Source organism: Corvus hawaiiensis, chromosome 24 (genome assembly GCF_020740725.1).
Source record: "Corvus hawaiiensis isolate bCorHaw1 chromosome 24, bCorHaw1.pri.cur, whole genome shotgun sequence".
NCBI lineage: Eukaryota > Metazoa > Chordata > Aves > Passeriformes > Corvidae > Corvus > Corvus hawaiiensis.
This window is the reverse complement of record NC_063236.1, coordinates 6,831,117-6,854,153: the sequence shown is the minus strand read 5'-3', so window position 1 is coordinate 6,854,153 and position 23,037 is coordinate 6,831,117. Positions and strand designations below refer to the sequence as shown.

Sequence of the window (23,037 nt, the reverse complement as noted above, 5' to 3'; positions counted from 1 at the left end):
TTCCACCCCTGGGCAGGGACACCTTCCACCATCCCAGGCTGCTCCAAGCCCCAATGTCCAGCCTGGCCTTGGACACTTCCAGGGATCCAGGGGCAGCCACAGCTTCTCTGGGCACCCTGTGCCAGGGCCTCCCCACCCTCACATGGAAGGATTCCTTCTCAGTATCCCATCCATCCCTGCCCTCTGGCAGTGGGAAGCCATTCCCCCTTGTCCAGGTCCTGATGAAGAGTCCTTCTTGTAGCCCCTCCAGATAGTGGAAGACGCTGTGAGGTCTCACACAAATCTCACCTTGTTCAAACTCTTAGTGCCCTTCCCCAAGCTTCAGCAAGAGAAGCCTGGAAGTACATCCAAGGCTGAAGACCTGTTCCAAAGCTGCTTTCTGAAGACAAGGAGGTAGAAGTGGAGAGCACTTTTCATAGCCCTGACCAAAAAGACTGGGGCTTGTTAGAGATGCTGCAGTTTGTGGGTCAAGGAGTGTTTGTGCTTTCTTTAGAACATCACTGCAATCAGCTGTAGGGATGAAGTGAACCTTGAGGTCCTCTCAGCACAAATGGTGGGAACACTTCCCTGCCAAACCAGGCTCTGGCTGATGCCAAACTACTCCTAAGACTTTGGAATCACAACCCACTTTATGAAGCAAGGAGATGAAACCTCATAGCTCTCTGTGCCCTGACTTCTTCTACTCCACATTTAAAACAATTTTTAAAGGGGCAAACAAGTCACATATAATTTATACTTTAATACAGAAAAGAGACCATACATCTGGGGTTCATACACAGCACAGGGAGCACTTCAGTACATCTAGAGTAAGACAGAAGTTGACCTTGTACTTGAAGTAGGTGAACATGAGAGGAGGAAAAGCAAACACGCTTAAAATTTGATTCAATGTTCCAATAGAACTCACTCTACTAACAAAATTTAAAATCCAAAATGAATAATTACTTGGGAAAGCCAATAAACTCAGGGGGTGAGTGGTAAAAACTGCATGGAAATCATGGGAGCTGGGTCTCTCCATCCCATGCTGAAGGTCCAGTTGATTGCACAGGGAACCACAAGCTCCTACAGGCACTGATAGTCTGTAACTCCCGAGAGGGCCTGGCGCAGTTTAATAAACTGTCTGAATTCTTCCAGAGGCCAAGCTGAGCCTGGGCTCAGGGACACACCCACTGGGATTTAGTTTGGCTGGACATGGTACCTTAGCTGTCAGATCCCAAAAGGTGCCATCGAGGTGCAACTCTCAGCACCTGATGTCTTGACACAGTCCTGAGGAGGAGCTCTGAACACCACCAACACTTCAGTTCTTAGAGCAGAACGTGTGGAACCTCCAATTCCAGCTCAGCTGGGCAATACCAACACTCAATTAATTAAACCTGACTGCTGGGAAAATAAATACACACTGAAAAACATAATCACAGGGCCTGGGGGCCATCACTGCTGGGGTCTAGGGACAAGTTCCACCACTGCTGGGCTCACCAGTGCTTCCATTTGTCCTGGGGGAACAGCTCATCACCAGGGCAAGGAATGGGGTTGGTCTGGCCCCTGGTGGAGGTTCATGGTCCATGTGTCTTCCTTTCTCTACTACACAACAGCAATTCATCTGGAGCAGTAACGGAGTGTCTGCACATCACCCCAGCTCTGTGCAGGCACCAAAGGACACTTCTCTCTACTGACCCAGTGACACACAGAGAGGGGTTTTCAAAAGTAGTCAAGTGGAATTTGGGCATCTGAACCCCTGGGACTCTTAGGAGGTCCTGAAATCTTCCCATAGGCACTTCTTTTTGGGAGAAATCAATTTGCTGCACTTGGGAAAGAAGCTAAGAACGGAAACACTGAGAGAATGGAACCTGTATCCTTACTAATGGAAACTAAAATGTGCCTTAGCAGAGATTTGTTACTTGCAACTAAAATTTTCTGCTTGATCTTGTTATTTGCACTGAAAACCACAAACACCTTAGCAGCAACCAGCAGCAAACTTCACCGCTCAACCCACCATGCACTTGGCAGTCAGGAAAACAATACAAATTTGCTTGATGTTGCAGCCCCGCCAAAAAAAGGATTAAACTTCCTAGGGCCAGACTGATACCTACACCTCAATTTTGCCAAGTCTGATCAGGTAACTCAACACCCAAGTTGATCCAGGTTTCAACACCACTGCCAGAGCAGCACTGACCTGAACCAGCTTTGTGAGGAGCTGTCCCTCTCTTTCTTCTTGAATGGTTTCAGCTTTTCTTTGCACCAGCAGCAAGTTTAAAAACTCTGATTTGCATGCACAGAGCCTTTACACAGCCATCAGAAGGGATGGCTTTGTGAGGCAGCCCTGGTCTGGGTGCCCTCAGCTCGGCTGGCAGTGCTGAGCTCAGTGTGTGCTCATCAGGGGTTAAGACAGTTCCTACAGGGAATTCCTACTTCTAACTCCTACAGGGAACTCAGTGCTGCAGGAGCAGGACCAGGGAGGCTCCAATCTACCCGAGCTAAACCAGCCTGGAGGGTGCCTGTTCTCACAGTCACAGCTTTGTTGGCCCTGAACCCAAATTCCCAGAGCCTTACCTAGGTCAGGATAATACACTCAGAGGAGCAAAGGAGAGTTGTTCCCAGGTATGTGCATTTTCCCTACTGAGGGCTGGTTTACTATTGGTATTTCTTACCTGCCTGACAGCAAAATGGTCCAGTCAATTCCAAATTGGGAAGAAAGTAGCTGGCTGTTTAAAGCTGCAGCAGCAGCTCCTTGGAGAGTCTACAGCAATTCTGACTGACTAAGGTTGATGAGACCAAGGATTTTACTCAGGTAGTAAACTGGGAGCTACTCCATTGGCTTTATTTGTCTTAGCAGGGGGATGGAGAAGACAACTCAAAGTCTTCAGCATGCACAGTCACTTCTAGAAAGCTTCTTACATCTATTTGGCTATTAACAGATTTACTTTGTTGGTAAAATATCAGCTACAGTCTCTTTTGGGTTTTCCTTCAGCATGATCTACTCATTTTACTGAACTTAACAGAAAACATCCCTAAAAACAGTGATTCCATCTCATGGAGAAGTATAGATGGGGGATTCCTGTGAACAGGCATATGCTTCCTATGGAACTGCTTCCTGCTTCCCTGGGGCAGCAGTACACCACGCTGGATCCAAAGCCAGGTGGCAGTGCAAACAGATTCCTCCACGCTCAGAGTTTTGCTGTCACGCTGTGCTACATTTCTGCTGGTTGACAACAATATCAACTGTCCTGCTTTGATGTTTTGTGATCCTCACAAAAACGAAGTTGTGCCTAATGGTAAAGGAAAGCTTTGTCTTGACGTGCCCAGGATTTCCTCTCTCATGTCAAACAAGACGTTTCTACACACTTGTGCTCTTCTCTCAGAAGTTTAGATAAAATATTGAGCACCCACAATCCACAAGCCTTTGTAGTAGAAACAACAGATCATTTCTTTTTGTCTGAGGAGACGTTGCTTTTGATTGCACAATTAATACTACGGAGTGTGGCTCTTTATTAACATGCTTGAAATACGACAACGTAGTAAGAGCATGAACGAGGATAAAGCACCTTGCAGGAGTCTGTGTCCCATCACCTGGGATGAAACTACGGCGAGAGGTTCCCACATCCAGCAGGATTCTCCACCCTGAGCCACACTAATCCGGTAGATCATTAACAACCATTTGGGAGAAGGGGGCATTCAGCCTGTCCAGTTCATCCACTTGTGGGGGGTGATGCATTATAACCTCGTGGTCCTCTGAAACATCATCCCCCACCGTGACCAGGTTTGTCAGGGATTTGCTCCGAACACACTGGAAATCAACGTGGCGGCTCTTGCCCTCCTCCTTCTCCCAGGACATTTGGATGAACGGCCGCTGCACGTAGTTGTAGATCACCTCGGAGCGTCCGCCAGGCCTCCTCTTCACCTTCTCTTTGCAGGTGGGATACCCTGGAAACACAGACAGCCAGTCAGCTCCACTGCATCTCTCTGACTCACAAAGTGCCAATAGGATTCCAGAACATTCAGGGAGGAACGACTGTGGGGTCAGGGTGAGACACACACAACTCAGTAGACAAATGCTCAGATCCCACATTTAGCATTACTGGCTTGCAAAAGACTGCTCTCTTTCCCCCTACAAAGGAGTCCTGGAACGCTGGACATCCTTCAAGAAAGAAAACTTAAAGCTCCAGGAGCAGGTCATCCCTATGTGCCAGAAGATGAGCCAGTGAGGAGAAGGAAAAGGGGGCAGACAAATCAGGAGACTATGAGGATATTGTGAGGTTATGTGGGGAGAAAATGAGAGGAGTCAAGGCTGAACATGAGCTGAGATCTGCCCAGGTGGGCCACAAGGCCAAGGGCACCTGGGCTGTACCAGCCATGGTGTGCCCAGCAGGCCCAGGGCAGTGACTGTCCCCCTGTGCTGGGCACTGCTGAGGCACCTTGAGTGCTGTGTTCAATTTTGGGCCCCTCATGACAAGAGAGACATGGAGGGGCTGGAGCGCGTCCAGGGAAGGGAACGGAATTGGGGAAGGGTCTGGAGCTCCAGGAGTGGCTGAGGGAGCTGGGAAAGGGGCTCAGCCTGGAGAAAATGAGGCTCAGGGGGGACCTTGTGGCTCTGCACAACTCCCTGACAGGAGGGGGCAGCCGGGGGCGGGGGGGGTCAGGCTCTGCTCCCAGGGAACAAGGGAAGGGACAAGAGGAAACAGCCTCAAGCTGTGCTGGGGGGATTTAGACTGGATATTAGGGAAAATTTCTTCACCTTCACAGGCTGTCCAGGGCAGTGGTGGAGTCACCATCCCTGGAGGGATTTAGAAGACGTGTGGATGTGGCTTAGCAGTGCTGGGTTAGTGGTTGGACTCAATGATCTCAGAGGGTTTTTCCAACCTAAATAATTCCATGGTTCTCTGACAAGAGGGTGCAGCACTGTGTGTAGTCAGTCTACAGGTGCTGCACAGCACCAGCCATTCTGTAAGCAAACACAGCTACTATAAAAATAATAAAGTCTCCCAGGATAAGGCCCAGCATTCTGTAAGCTCCCTAAGGGAATGTTTGGATCAGTAGGTGGAAGCATTTGACTCCTGTTTCCTGTTTACTTATTCCTAAGGAGATGAGTCTTTCTTGTACATGTTATGTACTTTTTACTTTCCTTTAACTTTTAAGCCTCCTGGCCAATTTCAGTGGAACACAGTAGAGGTGAAAGAAGAACGTGCTGAGTTTTAACTGGTTTCATAAAGATAAATGTAAAACACAGAGTAAACAAGGAAATGCCTGGAGTCCAGAGGAAACCAGGCTTTACTGACTGTGGAGTCACCTGGTTCTGCATTTCCCCTGCTGAAGCAGCAATTTACCTTCGATGCCAATGCGAATGTTCTTCAGGCCCCGTTCCTTTAACACAGCTTTTGCCACGTCCCGGTTCTCGATGTACTTGAAGAATCTGTACAGCTTGGAACTGTAAAGGACTTGAGAAATAAAAAGGATTATTAGAATCTACGACGAGGAACCTTCTCCCTAATTCTGACGTGCCCTGCTGTGCCAAAAGCCAGATGTGGTTTCCAAGAATTACTTCAGGTGTCTGTTCTCCTCATTGGGATTAATTGTTCTTCCTTGTGGGAGGGCAGAGATGCACATCACAGTCTCGATAGACTGGGTGGTGATGGGAGTGTAAAGCAAAGAGTATTCCCTCACTAAGGAGCCAGGAAAAGGCTGAGGGGGAGGCAGAAACAGAAGGAAAAGTGCAGTGAGTGCTGGGATCAGCTCTAACTAGCCAGGCATCCTGCCTCCAGCAGCACCAGCTCATACACAGCACACAAATCAGGGCTCCATGTGCCAGCATCTCCTCCTGGAGGAAGCCAGTTTGGGAATGTGTCCTTTCCTTATGGCTGGGTGTGTGTGGAACACAGTGCAGAGCTCTTACTTTGTGAATACTCCTCTCCCATGGGAGGTGGATGATCCTCATCCCAGTCCACGGTGTCTTCATCCGTCAGCACGACGATGTGACACTCCCGCTCCCCCTTCCTCGCGCTGTCCACCATGATGGGCAGGATCAGCTCCTCCAGGTAGCTGTCGAACTGCTTGTGAGCCCCGTCATTGGAGAGCTCGTGTAACAGAGCACCTGAGGAGACACAGATCACAGGAGCTTTGCTACACTATGAAAATATGTCTCAGCTCTGCACTTCCCAGATCCATCCGAGAGCACAGCCAGCATCCTTCTTCAGACAAAATGCTCAACATATGTTCAGACACATCGACAGCCTCCAGATCCAGAACTGGCAAAATCAGAAGTGCAGACTGCATTTCAAATGGGATGCAAATTGCACTGCAGAACCATTCCACTCCCATTAAAAACCCACCAAGCTCCAATCAATACAGTGAAACAGTAACAGACTAAATAATTAATTCATTATGATACTTAACTTGAATTTCCAGCAACAACCTCTGCCCTTGAAAGTACATTTTGCTGCCTTCTCTGTGATCACTCACCAGAGAACAGGGCAGGAAATTCCACCCACATTACGATACCACACACCCCATTTTGGTAAAGTGCCTTTCACAGACCTGCCAGTGTTAAAAGTACTTTTTTTGCCAGCATGCCCACCAAAAAGCTACTCCCAATCAAATCCCTTCATGACCAGAAATTCAACTACTTTCCAGATTGGGTATCCTTGGTTCCTGCTCTGCCCATCAGCCTTTATCTTAAATTATTCACGACTCTCCGGTACATTTTGGATAGGGGTTATAATCCTGCTTTTAGCCTTCATTTTGTTGGCAGTAACAGCAAGCTCTGCTCAGCCTCCGTTACAAAAAGAGGCTAAAATGTTTATAATTTGCTTTTGGATCAAGGTGCCTGTGTTCTGAAGGATTCAGTCACTTCACTTAGGATTGAAGCAGCCAAAAGGAAGCTTTTTAAATGCAGCTTGAGCCCCAGAGAAATCTACATGTTCATGCTTAAACTAAAGCACAAGATGAAGAACTGCACTGAATCAGGATCAGAGTGCTCAGTGCCCTGCAGATGACCTCCTAAGAGCTAATTTCTCTCCATACTTACTTAAATCTTGACATTTGATTGTGTTGAAATCGAAGTTTATGCAGAGGTAATCACACGTGTCTCGAAGGTCTGGGATGGAAATCCCATCAGGGCAATTAATGATTCCAGTTTTGTAATAATCCTGTGAATAAAGGGACAGATTTTGGAGAGAAAAATTAAGACATCTTGGACTATGATAATTCTTAATTAGTTCTTTGTTTTGTTTACAAATGGAGAGATACTGAAGCTATTTATAGCTCTGTGAACAGTAAACCAGCCCTGCTTGTCTGAGAATCTACGTCTCTTTGCAGATCCTCTAGGGTCTGATAAATGATGAGCTCCAGTTAAAACTTTTCCATGGCACACGGTTTCATAACATCTCATATGCAATATGCATTTATATGCAACCACAGGGTCAGGATACAGCTCAGGAATTACAACAGCAGGACATAGAAAAGGTAAAAGGCAACATCAGCAAATATCTGAAATGTGGACTTATACCAAAGCCTACAGTATTTTTTCTTTAGGAATCACAATGCAAAATGTAAAAACAGAATGTCCCAGGGAGTGCAGCTGCCTGGAGATGTCTCAGCTGAGCACATGTGACAAACAGATCGTTTCCTCCTTTTCTCCCCATCTGCAGAGCCGCCCTTACCAGCACGGTGCGGAACACGGCTGAGCTGATCCCTTCTGCGATCTCGTACTCGCCCTTCTCGTTTGGCCTGGTGAAATTGTATTCCCTGCCTGGTCCAAACATTCTGGAGAGGTAAAGAACTATGTAAGTGCACAAGACCATCGAAATGTATTTATTTCAGAGACAAACAGGTGCTTTGGGGTTAAAAAAATTCTTCCCTGTGAGGGTGGGGAGGCCCTGGCAGAGGCTGCCCAGAGAAGCTGTGGCTGCCCCTGGATTCCTGGGAGTGTCCAAGGCCAGGCTGGACAGGGCTTGGAACAACCTGGGAGAGGGGAAGGTGTCCCTGTCCATGGCAGGGGGTGGAGTGAATTGAGCTTTAAGGTCCCTTCCAACTGAGGCCATTCCATGATTCTGTGGTGAAGCCCAGCAGTCACACAGAGATACAGTAACTTAAACCTCCACTCCAATCTCTTCCATAGTAAATAAGGACAAGAGGAGGGCTGGCCTCTGTTGCTACGGCTACTGCACTCTAAGGAACAAGCCAAAGGAACAGATCATTCAGTCCTGGGGCAGAAAACCCTCTGACAATAAAGCCCTTGCTCTGACCTACACCAAATAACTCCACATGGCTTTTGATGCCTTGTTTTACACAATAACCCATGCAAGGGTCACTGACCCGACAGAACCCTTTGGTCACGGAGGGGGGAAAGTGCTGGCAATACAGCACACAAGGATTTCTTGGTGCAGCAACAGGCTCCAACCTCTCAGCAGGAGCTGAGTAACTTCTCTTTAGGGAGAGTATCAAGGGGTGGCAGCAGGAGGGGATGGAGCATTATCATATTCCCCATTCAGGAGGAAGGTTATCAGCTGAGGACAGATGTACTGCTGACAGACCAGGCAAACACTTGGGGAGAAGGCAAAAGTAGACCATGTTTGGCTAAAAGCGTGCATTTTTTAATTGAAGTGGACCAAAGGGAGACTTATCTAGAGAACTACCACCTCTCCATCTGCTCAGGTCTTCTGGGCCTCACTCACAGCCAAATTCTTACTGAGGTCACCGTGTGGAATGTTTATTCCATTTTGAAGAATTTTAGACTGTCTTGAGGTACCTTGAAAGTACCGGCAGTGACCCACCTTCCCAGCATGGTGTCAGGGTGAGCAGTGAAGATCTGGGGATTCACTGCAAAGCGGGTGCCATCCACCACCAGGGTCACTTTCTCTGGAGCTACTGTCTGGGAAGTGCTGCTTGAAGACAATGCACAGCATCCATGGCGTTCCTGGGTATTAAAATATTCCAACTGTCTCTTATTTCCATCTGGGATATGGCAGCTGTGAGGTTCTTCAGGAGCAGACAGCATGCTACTGATCTGGGGACTTACTGGGCAAGTGTTGTGTCGGCATTCAGAATCCAAACCTGAGGGACACAAACAAACATTGCAAGGGGAAGAGAGGATTTATTGAAAAACATCATTTCATAGTAACACTTCCTACTGAAATGAGAAAACTGAGTCATGCAATAATTAAGGATGCCAACAGCCATAACTGTCAGGGTAATGTTATATGACATCAAACTGGGCTGTTACTGAATTGAACCAGCAGCTGGCTGTTTTGGTGAGCCATGATGCTTAATGTTCCTTGTTAAAGCAAGATGGATTCAGGTGCAAAGAGCAGGAGCACAGGAATTAAGCAAGGCCAGAAACACAGACCCAGACTGCTGGCAGGACCCCCACAGGAAGCTGAGCAGCAGCACACACCTCACCACAGTGGTGTAAGGCAGGAGTGCCCAGTGCCAGTCTGTGGTGGGCACACAGGACTGCCCCGGTGCCTCCAGTGAATCTGTTCAGGGACAGCCTCAGGCCAGCCAAGGCATTCCCATGGGATGGGTTCCAAAGATGCTGAACTCTGCTGTGAACTTGTGTCCTTTAGGGCAGCCTGGCACAGGCAAGGCACATACTCCCCAGTGCAAACTGCCTTGTGATACTGGAACATTTTCCGAAACAGAACACCCCTCAAAGCCCAAAAAATAATTTCCCTTAAAGGCTACAAGGTTGAGGACCTTATCCTTACCCTCAGTCCTGGGAACTGCAGGGCTGTGACCTCCTAACACAGAACTCTCTTCTGACTCATGGGCTGCTACAGTTCTGTTTTCCACAGGACAACTGGACTCCAGATTTCTCAACCAGTCTGTGCCCCCAGCACAGTTCCCATTCATGCTGGGCCTCCGTGCTGTGAGGAGTTGGTGGCGTTTCCTAAGAGAAGAGCTGGAGAGAGAATCCAGGTTGTTAGTTTTGGAAGAAACTCCCAAGCAATGAAGTTCAAATCCCTGTATCTGGTACCACAAGCAAGGTGCCTCAGGCTCAAAAGGCATTTCTTCAGGTATTTAACTGTGTTTCAGAGGCTTATGGTGCTAGTTACGCCCCTACCCTCACCTAGGAAGAGAGGAAAAAAGCTTTTAAGGTAATCAGGGGTCTATTAAATCTATTTAATCTACAGACCTTCACTTTTTTAAAGCTGAGTCTAAAGTCACTGATGTCTTTAGATCGCACATATGTTCCTGCAAATACCTTCCTGGCAACTCCTCCAGACCTCTGGAGCCCTTTAGAAATGTTTCTATTCTTGACTCCCAGACCTGGCCAAATGAACTCTATAACATGGTTACAGCCTGCAATATAACATTTTCCCAGTTAACAGCTCAGGCATTGCCTCTTAACCACTGAGGTTTGACCAGGAGGTTCCTTGCTCCCAGTCATTGCTTGGTTTTGGTTCTTTCTTCTTGATTTATCCTGTGCCATCACACAGTGCTCCCCTCACTATTTAACCCAGGACAGTCCCACAACAAACACTCGTACGGTGCAGAATGGCCGTGGCTGGAGCAGCCCCACACACGATGCTTTAACCAATGCCGCTCAAATCTGGAATGCTCTTCCAGCATATGCAGAGACACAGCTCCCATTTTTTCCAAGTGAAATTCTTCCTCCTTGTTTCTAGCTTTAAGACCCACTTCACTCCTCTGTATCTCCTAAGAGATCAGATCTCTTTTCCGTCTCTTTCCCTCACTCTCTCTGGCATTTGTCTTGCCCTGGATAAGAACCAGCTCTCCTTTCTTGGCATCAAGAAAGCGATTTCCTTCCGTCAAGTGTTTTCCTTTCACTCTCTCAAACATAAAACACCAATTTCCTCATTAATGATTTTTTCCAATTTCCCCCCTGCAGAACAATTGTCCTGTGTCTTTCCCTTGGATGAATGAAGACTGCAGGGCCTGTGGGTGCCATCTCTGACGCCTGGCAGAACACTGCCACAGCAAAGACAAAGCAGATAGAACACAGCACCAATAAAATAGCAAAATGCCAAGTCAGAGTTGCTGAGTTTCTGGCCAGCACCTGCTGAGGGTCAAGGCCTTAATGAGCAGTTCAGTGGTGGGTTTCAAGCCCATTGTTACTGGTGGTCTGAATTAAGCATTTTACTCTTAATGAGAATTTAAAAAAGGAATAACAGCTCATTCCTTTTATTCCGTAAACCCAATTTGAAGTTGCCAACGTTATTATATCTGTATATTTTTAGAAAATCTGCTGCTTACACATCATGTGATGGTCATCCAAAGGAAGATTTTTGGCAACAACAAAACCATTTATTTTTTTAAAGGCTCTGGCTGGCAGGACCAGTGACACAGGGAGCCCCCAAGGGTCATCTCAGTCCCAGCAATCTGAACAGCACCCGGAGCATTGCCTTCTCCTCCGCTCTTACCAAAATACCCAGTGTGGTAAAACTCGCTCTCCCCACACCTTCCAGGCTGCTTTCCTGTCCTGGCTGCCTGGAGAAACCCCTCAGCAGTGCCACCAGAAACCCAGCAGTCCCTGTGAATGCTGCCCAGCACTATCACAGAATACCTGGAGTTGGAGAACATCAGTACGAGAGTTGGCCTCCCAGCTGCTCACAGGACCACCTACAACTAAACTGTGTGACCAAGCATCCTCCAGGGAGAATCATGAAATACCCTGAGCTGGAAGGGACCCACAGGGATCATCAAGTCCAGCTCCTGGCCCTGCACAGACAGCCCAACCATCCCACCCTGTCCCTGGAGCTCTGGCAGCCTTGGGGCCATGCCCATTCCCTGAGGAGCCTGTTCAGTGCCCCAGCACCCTCTGGGGGAAGAACCTTAAGAAGAACATCTTAAGTGGGATGGACCTGGTCACACATGAAGAAATCTTTTACGTGAGCAAAGGTAACACAAACTCCCTGTGAACAATCTGAGCAATCCTCTGCCCTCTTCTCCCATGTCAGAGCAGCAAAGGCGTGGCAGAAAGTCCAGCAGTTCCAGGCAGTGGGACAAAGGGGTGTGGAGGTAAACCTAAATACGAAAACCTACATACTCTAAAACACCCTGGAGGGGAAAAGAAGCCCAAAGCCCACCCCCCCCCCCCCCCCCCAAGAGCCTTTAAATCAATTCCAGAATTGACAATGTCCAGTGGAACAAAAAGTCAACTATTCCCCTGTTTCATAGCACTGATATTGTGAGGAAATGGAATTTCTCAAGACTGCAAATATTAAAGTATTCATAGAACTGATACTGTGATTTCAAACACATTCATGGAATTATTACACTGTATATTTTCACCCTGAGATTAGGTCAGTTGGCTGGAGCGTGACGCTGGTAACACCAAGGTTGTGCATTCAATCCTCTGAAGAGCTGGACTTAATGATCTTTGTGGGTCCCTTTCAACTCAGAACATTCTGCAATCTGTGATCTGAACCAAAATGCTTTACAATTTGGTAACTGCACTGAAAGCCAAAACCTGTTTTTTAAAATGCAGTTTGATTTACTTAGGGCAAAATATTTTGAGATGGGGAAAAGAATACCCTTGTCGAGCAGATACATAATCATAACCCTAACCCTAAGGGAAAGCCCTCAAGGGGAGTCATTCTCGAGACTTGCCAGCTGTCAGGAGGAACCCCAGAATGCTTTGGGTTGGAGAGACCTTAAAGCATCTCAAGGGACACCTGCCACTAGCCGAGGTTGCTCAGAGGAGCAGACACCACACTGGGTTGTGGCTCAAGAACTCTTTTCCCCCCACCTTAACTTTCCTGTATTGAAACAATATCCCTGATAAAACTGATGCTACCATGCTCACCAGGGAACAGAATATGCTCTGCAAGCTGACAAGAACTCCATTAAGAAAACAAGACAAGCATAAAATTTACTTCTTGGGCCTCTTTTCTTCCAGGAGTGCTCAATTGCTGCAGCTCTGCCAACAACCTCCTCTTGTGGTGCCTGAACAATCTCTTGATTATTTAACGCGTTACTCAGCAGAGAGGAGAATTTAGGCAGGAAGTCAGATCAATAAGCAGAGTATATGAAGGCAAAGAGCAGCTTTATCCAGGGACATTTAGACTCCATAACTTCCCCAGAGCTCTGCTTTACAAGCCCCATTTAAGTGATGTCGAATAGCACGAACACCAACAGACTGAATTTCTCAACAAGCAAACTGGTTTGGGCGAATGTTGAAATCTTTGTTCATCACCTCAAGCTCTGAATTAAATGCAGAGACCCTGCACACCCCTCAGCAGAGCCCTTAACAACAGCAGCTCAGAACTTATTTACAGAACACACACCAGTTAGGCAGGAACTACAACACATGAATTTTCCTTCGTCATTTCCCCCGTTTTGCTGCTTAATCTGCTAAGCAGGATTGGTAGGGAAAAAACACCCCAGCTGTTTGACACCCTCCTCCTTTTCTGTTACACGAAGTTGAGCACCAGCAAAACACACTAGAACCAGCTGCTCTTTGCAATGTGGTGGCTCTCCCCAAGCATAAGATCTGACTTTCCTCTTTCCTGGAAATGGAACATCCAGTCCTGCCCATCATCTGACCCTGCTCAGGCTGATGGCATTTCCCTGTCTCCTGGCCCCTCTTGGCCTGCCAAAATCCTGCACATCGTGTGTCAGCAGAATTGAGGGAAATGAGAAAAGATCTTTTGGCACATCTGGCTGGTAAAATAAATCCCCAAACTGGTCATTTAACGTGACAAATATATTGCAAACACACCCAGAACCCAGTGGGGAAACAAGTACATAAAGACTTCAAGGCCAAACTCCTGCCTGACCAGCTTACAAATGTCCTGGTTTCCTTTCATGCCCAGGATCAAGGCAAACTACCCGTGGTGAGAATGAATGCCTATAAATAATAATTAGCACTATTCATCTTCAAAGCTTTTTACAAATATTAACTGCTCATTGCTCCTAAGAGCCCTGGGAAGCACTGCAGGGAAGTGTTTTATGAGAGAAAACAGGGACACAGAGGAGGAGACCTAATCCTTAGGATCAGAGCAGCAGGCCCACTGCCTACTCAGGTGTTACTCTGACTTGTAGCACGTTCACTGCTCACCTCCCTGGCCATGCACCAGCAATTCCCCTGTGCTAGCAGGACAAATAGTCCCTGGTTACCAGAGTCCTTAGAAGGCTCCTTCCATGCATGTTCCCACCCTTTGGGAACAGTAAATTGGCTGGTACCACAGAATGAACAGGCAGCCTGATGTCTTTCCTCACTTCTCTGTGGTTTGTTTGTGTGCTCAGATCCTGAAGGATCAGGTAAGGACAAGTCCACAGAGGAGCTGAAGCCTCACAGCTGGATTGTAGGAGCTGGGCATTGAGGAGCAGCAAAAGCCCCATGTCACGTTCAGCACTAAAGATCAGAGAAAGAGCTCCTCCAGCCAGAGAAAGGCTGGGATTTTAATTGTTTTAACGGGACTCAGTGTCAGAATCAAAAATCAAAATTCCCATCTGGCTCTGGCCGCTGGTTTTGCTGCACTTGGAGCATGGGGGCCCCTTCTTCCTCTGGAACACAACAATGTCAAGAATGAGCTGTGCAACTGCACAAACATCTCTGCTCTCCAGACACTGTGCTGGTGGTCCCAGTGAAATCATCTCTATTTGAACTTGACTAGAATCTTGTCTTTTGTTGAGGGAAAAACATGGAAATCATATTTAAATTGCTTTTAATCACAAAGTGGAAACACTTTTATTTAGCAATGAATCTTTGGCACAAACAATTCATGCTGCAAATGCTTTGCAGAGATAAAAAGGCTGATCCTTGTTCTTTGCAATTTGTAAGTAGGAAGTGTTCTGGAATGTAAAGAGGCTGGGATGATCTTCAGCACGTTATCCTTCCCCACCCTAAGGAATCTGAGGCACATCCAAAGCCACTTCCCAATGCATACAGTTCTCACCCCACTACTGGAAGAGCTAAATGGCTTCACTTGCACAAACCACCGATAAACAAGGTAATGTGTGCCACGAAAAGAAACTCAAATACTGCAACATGGCCAGCAAGGAAAACCCATTTAGATACAGCACATTTATTAAGCAAAAGAAAACAAAAGCATCAGTACAAATGTGCTGATGTCTCTACTTTTTATTTATTGTATTATATAAATACAGTATTTTATTATCTTTATAAAGATACACTCCTTATCCTTGGAGTTTTTTTTAAAGAGCCATTATAGAGTATTTTAGGTATGAAGAACTTCACAGAGACTTCGAAGAAAAATAATGAAAAGCCTAGCTGCCAAATCCATTGAGGAGTAAAGCCCTTGCTAAAAGGTCTGACAGCTTATACAGGGTCTCGCTGTCATCCGGCATGCCAAGAGAGAAGGTGTAAGAGAGCAAAAATAGTAGAAATGAGTGGCTTTACTTCACCATTTGGTTTGCAAACGGTGGGGAAGGACCAGCAGTGAGTGAATCAGCTGGTGAACAATCCTCCCCTCTTCCTAAACCACAGCCTAACCATCAGGACTGAAATAAAACTCCAAACAACTCATTTTTAAGGTGACAACACTCCTTTAAGTCTACAAAAACATTCCCATGTACAATTATTCTCAGAAATATGAGCAAGCAGGAAACACGCGTACGCAGGGTGTGCCTGACCTAATTCCACAGTCCTACACTTAGAACAAGATGGATTTCTAATGGAACTGCACGTCTTTCCACAATGGCTAAAGCCTGGCTTTAATTTCTGTCCTGGTTTAACCCCAGATGGCAACTGAGCCCCAAACAGCCACGTGCTCACTGTTCCCTGGTGGGATGGGAGAGAACTGGAAGAGTAACTCATGGGTTGAGATCCTTTTAACAGGTAAAGGAAAAGAGAAGGTTGTGTAGAGACCTCACAACACCTTCCAGGATCTAAAGGGGCTCCAAGGCAGCCAGAGAGGGACTGCTCATAAGGAACTGGAGTGACAGGACAAGGGTCAATGGCTTCCCACTGCCAGAGGGCAGGGTTAGATGGGATATTGGGAAGGAATTCTTCCCTGGGAGGGTGCCCTGGCACAGGTTTCCCACAGAGCACCTGTGGCTGCCTCAGCCCTGGAAGTGTCCAAGGCCAGGCTGGACGGGGCTTGGAGCACCCTGGGAGAGTGGAAGGTGCCCCTGCCCATGGCAGGGGGTAGAACAAAATGAATTTTAAGGTTCCTTCAAACCCAAGCCAGTCTGGCATTCTATGACTCTATAAAAGCTGTGCATGCAAGTAAAGCAAAAAAGGAATTCATTCCCCACTTTTCATGGGCAGGAAGGTGTTCAGCCGTGCCCAGGAAAACAGGGCTCCATCACTTTGGAAGAAAAACACCATCACTCCCAACATCCCCCCCTTCTTCCTTCTTCCCCCAGCTCTAAACACTGAGCATGATGCCATAGGGGTGGAATATCCATTCCTGGCTCAGATGGCCTGGCTATGTCCCCCCAGCTCCTGTGCACCCACAGCCCACTGGTGGGTGGGCAGCAAAAAAGGTCTTGGCTCTGTGTGAGCCCTGCTCAGCAATAACTGAAACACCCCCATGTTATCAACCTTTTTTTCCAGCAAAAATCCAAACCATGGCACCCCATGAGCTACTCAGAAGAAAATTAACTTTCTATCAGCCAAAACCAGCATGAATTCTTAAAATATCTTCTTAGAATATGCCAAAAGTTTCTCTAAACATAAAAGCAGAGCAACAAATTAGCAATCACTGACTTCCTACTCTGGAGAGAAAAAGGGCAATCTCATGGGTTTAAGATAAATAAGGAGAAGTGTTTCCTGTACATAAGGATTAGGGGAATCACTGTGAGGTATAAACTGCAGCAGGGAATGCAGTATGGAGATAACAGATCTCCCCTGGGCTGCTAACATTGGTTAAGTAAAAAAGCAGCCATCAAACTTGATATGAAAAATTATAATATTGACAAGTAGGTAGCAATGCAACTTCTAATGTTCATAATAACTATTTGTTTCTGATCATCAGATGGAGACTTTCCCAGAGAGAGAGAAAGAGAGAAAAAACAAACCATTCTGCCTGTCAGCTCAGTTTAGCTGCAATAAAAATTTCCCAGTTGCAGGGAGGCACTCCAGAGGGCTGTGCAGAGTGACAGGAACTCATCCGGTAAGAAAGAAAGGCAAAAAGTGAAATGTTCTCCTCTATTAAAAATTCAGACCAGACCTGATGCCTCATTCTGTAACTGTGAGGAACTTAAAGCTCATCCAATCCCACCCTCTACCACGGGCAGGGACCTTTCACCATCCCAGGTTGCTCCAAGCCCCATCCAACCTGGCCTTGGACACTTCCAGGGATCCAGGGGCAGCCCCAGCTGCTCTGGGCACCCTGTGCCAGGGCCTCCCCACCCTCACAGGGAGGAATTCCTTCCCAGTGTCCCATCTAACCAATATCCCTCTGGCAGTGGGAAGCCATTCCGCTTGACCTATCACTCCAAGGTCTTGTCCAAAGCCCCTCTCCAGCTCTCTTGGAGTCCCTTTAGGCACTGGAAGGGGCTCTAAAGTCTCCCTGGAGCCTTCTCCTGTCCAGGTTGGACATCCCCAACTCTCCCAGCCTGGCTCCACAGGTCCCTCACAACCAGGGAAATCGGCATTTCCAGGCTGAGCCCCAGGCACTGCCCTGTGCACCTGAACCAACAGAGATGCTCAGGGCAAGGCGAGACTTGGCAGGTGTGGGGTTGCCACTCCCTGGCACCTGTGGATACACCTGGAACACTGGAGAACAGCATGGAAGTGCATTCACCCGGACTGCACCAGAGAGAAAAACATTAACTGCAGCCTTTACATGCTTTTCACAAACCTCCTACTGATCCTCATTTCTTTTTCCCAACACAAACACAAGCAGACAATAAAAGCTGATTTATAGGTTGAACCAGCACAGGCACATGACAAAAAGCTTTTCCCTTGTTATGAAATAACACTATCAATATACAGAGGATTCATTTTCCATCTGGCATCAAATGATAGATGGAAAATAATGTCCAGCAGGTCTGATGCAATGCAGGACAGCCTGAAAATGCTGGCAAGAGACAGCAAGGAGGCTGATGAAATGGTTGATTGTTTCTCCCATTCTGTGCATAGTGCTGCACTGTTAGCAAAGTTTACTGACTTAGTCATTTACTCGAGGCTCAACAAAAATCCACTGTTTCTACAAATGCAATTCAAAACTCCAGTTGGCAATATGAGTTTAAGGGTTTAACACTGCACTTGCACACCTTGATTTAAGACCCAGGGTTCACCAGGTCCTTCTGTCACCACCAGTGCTCAGTTTATGCACTGACCTGACCCCTCATCAGTGCCCCACACTCACAGCATCTTTTCTTTTGCCAATTTACAATCACCAAGACTGATACCTGCAGAAAAATAATGGAGATTTATTAACTGGATGTAACCCATTACAGACTTTCCCCCGAAATAGGAAGGTCACACCGCGGCAGCCTCATCAACAGGACAGATGAAGTGCATCCAGCAATGTCCCACCAAGGGAACAGAATTCCTCACCAAGGCAACAAGTTACTGCTTTTTTATTCCCCTCCCTCTGAGACCCAGGATATTCATGTTAAAGAGCAAAACCAAGCTAACTATAAAGGGTATTTCCTCACAATACTGGAATAAAGACAGTAATCTGAAAAAGTATATTTGATCCTCATAAAGAGCTTCTTACCACTGTGGCAATGGCAGCTTTGCCAGTGCTATCTGATTAAATTCAGCAATTTAAATAAAGCTGGCTATGCCCATACAGAATACACACCTCCTTCCTTGGCAGAAGGTCAGAGTGGGCAGATCTGATCAGGGAAAAGGGAAAAAAAAGTTCTGGCAAAAGATGAGCTGTTGCAAATATAAGCAAGATTATTTTTCTCTAGAGACAGGAAAAAGCAATGTTCCTTGCTAAAATAGACAATACTGAGCTAAATAAAGTTTTAAGGCAGGTGACACCTATGAGTTACACCTTCTCTTCACCTGTGTTAAATTAAGCTACAAACAGTTACGTGAAAGCCTGCAACAGGAGTAAGTGCTGCAGACAACAAAGTTTGGCTGTGTTCTCTGTTCTACCATTTTCTGCAAAAGTACTTATAAAGCTTTCAGAAAATCCCACACACTTCAGCAAAGCATAAAAGCAAGAGCTGTCTTATCCCTTTGGATTTAAAAAAGCTTTTATTTCTCAACTTTTGCTCTTAGGCAGTTAAATCAAACTTGGTTCCAAATTCCCACGATTTCAATTCCTGCGTTTATATTCTGAGAAGTCCAGTTTTTCAATTATAAATGCAGAAAACAGCATAAGGACAAGAGTATTTCTGAGGGAGTTCTGCCACAGAATCTGATCCACTTGCAACCACCAGAACTTCTGAGCTGAACTGATCACCCACATTTCCTGGTGTACCTCTGGAGCAAACCCTGTGCCAAGCGCCCCTCACTTACTGCCGGCTCATCCGTGCTCAGTGCTCCCTGCACCACGATCCCGAAATCCCGCTGGAGCAGAGGGAAGCACCAAAGCACAGCAAAGCTTCGGGTTTAAACTCTTTGAGCAGCGATGGTCACTCCCCCAAAACCCGGGCGGCTGATTCATGTAAATATTTCAGGTTAAAAGTCCCTCCAGCTGATTCATGGAAAGTTTGAATATAATCTGTGCGGTAACAGTTTAAAGTCTCCTCTTTTCAGTAAAAGCCTCCCGAATCTCTCTCTCTCTCTCCAGATTCCTTATTCAGGCAGTTTTTGCAGGAATTGTGCGGTAGAAAAGGCTCAGTTTTATTAAACCCTTGATGCCATTTGGTAAAACACCTGCTGCCACACATCCCTTAGACAGGCAGAGCAATTAGCCACCAGAATTTTTGGTTATGTACATAAATACGTGCACATGGATTCCCAAGCCCAGGAGTCCTAGGACTTGGGCCCGAACAAATTTACAGTAACTGAGGATACAATGAGTTATTTTGACACATCAATGCATTGCTAAAGAACCCAAATAAGAACGACCACTTTCCTTCCGTGCTCAGGTGCCATGGCCAAGGCATTACATGTTTATGGAATCTGGAGATGTTACCCTCTGTCAGCCCAAATATTAAATCAATTTATTCTATTTCTTACCACTTTCCCCTAAGATACAGCTGGATTGCTCAGAGACTTCTCTGAACACATTTTCACAAAACAGCAGAATTAAATATATCACGTATTATCAATAATATATGATTTTTAATGCAAATAGAGTCTAAACAAGCAGGAAACTATTTTTCTCCTGACTCACGCCAGTGATAAAGCACATTTTCCTGACAAGTCTGAAAGTGTGAACGAAAGATGCCTTTAGAGGGCTCTTGATTAAAAACAAACCAAGCAATACAACACCAAAAAAAAAAAATCCAAGTTGTCACTAATTTACTAACTTTTGTATGCAAAAACTTGTTATTACTTTTAGTTTGGGGGCAAGATTTTATTTTTTTTTAATGCCCAATTATCTCACCTGTCTACATACAGGTACAATAAAGCACCTGTGGCTGGTAAAAAGGCTGGGGGAATGTAAACATCAAGAGCCTCTAATCACCAGGAGGTGATGTCCCACACCAGGTGAGGCTGGTGGACATCATCAGGACAAAGAACAGATTTATATATTTTTTAATATAATTTATATGATTTGTATATGTATAATTTATGAATTAGCTTTTATAATTACCCTCTGTGTGTTTACCACAGCAACTATCCACTGTGGATCTCTCGAGATGAGCATTGGTATATTATCAGTGTGTTTTGAAATACACAAGTTTTAATTAATTTAATTAAAAATTAAAAATTCAGCAGAGACAATATCCAGCCTAAACCAAAACTCCTCTCCTCATTTACAGAGCTTTTAGTTCACTACAAAAAGTTATCTGACATTTCACCCACGGCAAAAAGCACCTACTTGGTTCTGACTCTTATTTTAGAAAGGCTGCGAGCAGCTCAAAACTCCACCTTCCCTCTCTGGAAGGGATCCCAACAAGTAACAGCTCACTCATTCCCAGCTCATCTGCTACAACTCTGCCCTACAACTCCAACTGCCATTCATTTCTAACCAATTGCACGGCAGCAGCTCGGAAAACTAACAATAGATGGCACGTTTTTGAAAGCTGAATGCAGTTACAGGAGCTTTCAAAATAATAACAATGAAAAAACTCAAACCAAACCCAAGAAACAAACCCAGGGAGGCTGCAATGGAATGCGATTAAATTTGCAAGGAAATACTGCCACGTTGAGAGAGAGGTTCAGACTCCAGGTCCAGCAGCAGTTTGTGTCCAGTGTGCAAGGGCAGAACCAGGCTTGGCAAAGCTCAGGTGTCCTCACCCAGCACTGGGGATCTTTCCCAAAGTCTGGGACGATTCCGGCTGGCATGGGGTCCTTGCCAGGGGCGCTATCTGCCATCCCCACGGGGCACTGCCCTATCTCACCACAACAGCTGCTGGAAGCCTGTTCAGATAAAGCCACAGCTGAATTTTCCTGTGGAAGGGCAGAGATGCTCCTTTGTGCCTGAGTGCCTAAGGGAACATTATCAGTGTTGTCCTTAGAAACAACAGAGCTCTCCGAATCAGATACATGGTTTAATTCTCATTAAGAGAATTAAGATACAGACAATAAGAAAAAGCAAAACAAACATAAGGCTCCTTTCACAGTGCAGCTGCATTAGTAACTGCAAGTAATACTGAGTAATCCGAAACCAAAATAAACACGGCAGTTTTATTTAGCACAATTACAGCTCTTTGGAAAACACCTCCTGATTTATTTTGAGGGAGGCAAGAGCAGGGGCTACAATTTCATCGAGGTGAGGCCAACCATTAGCACTGGCAATTCATGTCAGCAGAGAACCTGATACCTTATTTTCAAGAACTGAAAAACAGTCCATGATTTCAAACCAACCAAGGTTTACAAGGGGACACTGGCAAGACACCTCTTGCTTTGTTTACATGCCTGGATAAATATTTTACATGTCAAGCATAGTTATAACACTTTCTAAGAATATTCCATTACATTCTTCTATGACTAATAATTCTTCCACAAAAATATTTGGCTAGTGCTGTGTTACAGCAAAATTAGCCAGGAACTGGAGCCATATTTTGTGGGAGTAAAAATGGGAAAATACCACAAAAAAAATATACAAAATTGAAAAAGCAGAGAAGATGCCTATTTCAACACACATTATGAGGTGTTTGTGCTGAGGCAAGGTGCCCATCTGGGCCATGGATAAGGTCACTCTTGAAAGGGTAAGTTCTAAAATTGAAGTGTATTTCAGAACAGGCCCCTCCAGCTTGTTTTTACCTTGACAAGCAAGAACTCAACAATATTCTAGCCAAAACTGTAGCTGGTTTCTTGTCTATCTCAAAGATAACATGCAAAAGAAATGCCAGGACTTTAAAACAATTATTTATTTCAAGGAAATGGTCTTCAAAGCCTCTCCTTGTGAGGAATATTCACTCTCCTTCTGAATAATCCAAGAGATTCTCAAATAAATTAGCATATTCCAGCAGTAGAGCTTATGCATGATTTTAACAAATCCTTAACAAGAAGATAGGTTTTCCTATAGAGTCTGCTAATTAAAGGGTCTATAAATGTCCAAAAGCAGCTCCCGATGATTTCAACTCAGTCCTGAGCAGATGTGACCACACCGTGACATTTCAGAGCTCTTAATGTGGATTGCATGAAATGAGGTGGCTTTTGTCAGTCTGGCTGAAGACACAAGACATCACCTCTTGCTGCTAAACCTAGAGCACGTCTGCCATGAGCACAAGTCCCAGCAGGCCCCGCCCCAGCAGGGGAATGTTTCCTCCAGTCCCGTGTGCCAGGCACGGCCTGGGCAGCACAAGGGGCTGGAATGCTCCTTGTCAGGGCTCCAGCTGCTCCAGGAAGAAGTAAAGCCTTTAAGGCTCATGGCTCTCAATCCAGTTCACAGGAGGTTTTGTTTTGAGTTGTTATTTTTACTTCAGCTGTGACAGCCTTCTAATTAAAGATAGCACTTAGTGTCTGCAGCACACAGGGTGAGAGGCTGGAGAACACTCTATTTTCTGCATTAAGAATTGCTTCATCTCTCAGAAATGCAATAATTCTACTCTTCAAGTGGTGAAGTGGCATTTCCCATAGCTGTTTATAACACC

The 23,037-nt window shown here is 45.9% G+C and overlaps 1 protein-coding gene across 5 annotated transcripts in view; it reads right to left on the bottom strand.

The window, feature by feature from the left end:
- Window positions 1-719: 719 nt before the first annotated feature.
- Window positions 720-23,037, bottom strand: part of KCTD20 (potassium channel tetramerization domain containing 20) — a 30,020-nt gene continuing 7,702 nt past the window's right edge. For 2 of the 5 annotated variants that reach the window (XM_048328002.1, XM_048328004.1), the window contains 7 exons: window positions 9,696-9,889; window positions 8,763-9,042; window positions 7,650-7,752; window positions 7,016-7,136; window positions 5,885-6,082; window positions 5,319-5,429; window positions 720-3,918 (listed from right to left, as the gene is read on the bottom strand). In XM_048328002.1, coding sequence (XP_048183959.1) covers window positions 3,626-3,918; window positions 5,319-5,429; window positions 5,885-6,082; window positions 7,016-7,136; window positions 7,650-7,752; window positions 8,763-9,042; window positions 9,696-9,840 — 1,251 coding nt within the window. In that variant the 5' untranslated portion in view covers window positions 9,841-9,889 and the 3' untranslated portion in view covers window positions 720-3,625. Of the gene's footprint in view, window positions 3,919-5,318; window positions 5,430-5,884; window positions 6,083-7,015; window positions 7,137-7,649; window positions 7,753-8,762; window positions 9,043-9,695; window positions 9,890-16,938; window positions 17,027-19,342; window positions 19,433-23,037 lie in introns of those variants that run through there. The other 3 variants (XM_048328006.1, XM_048328001.1, XM_048328005.1) reach the window with 3 other exon arrangements.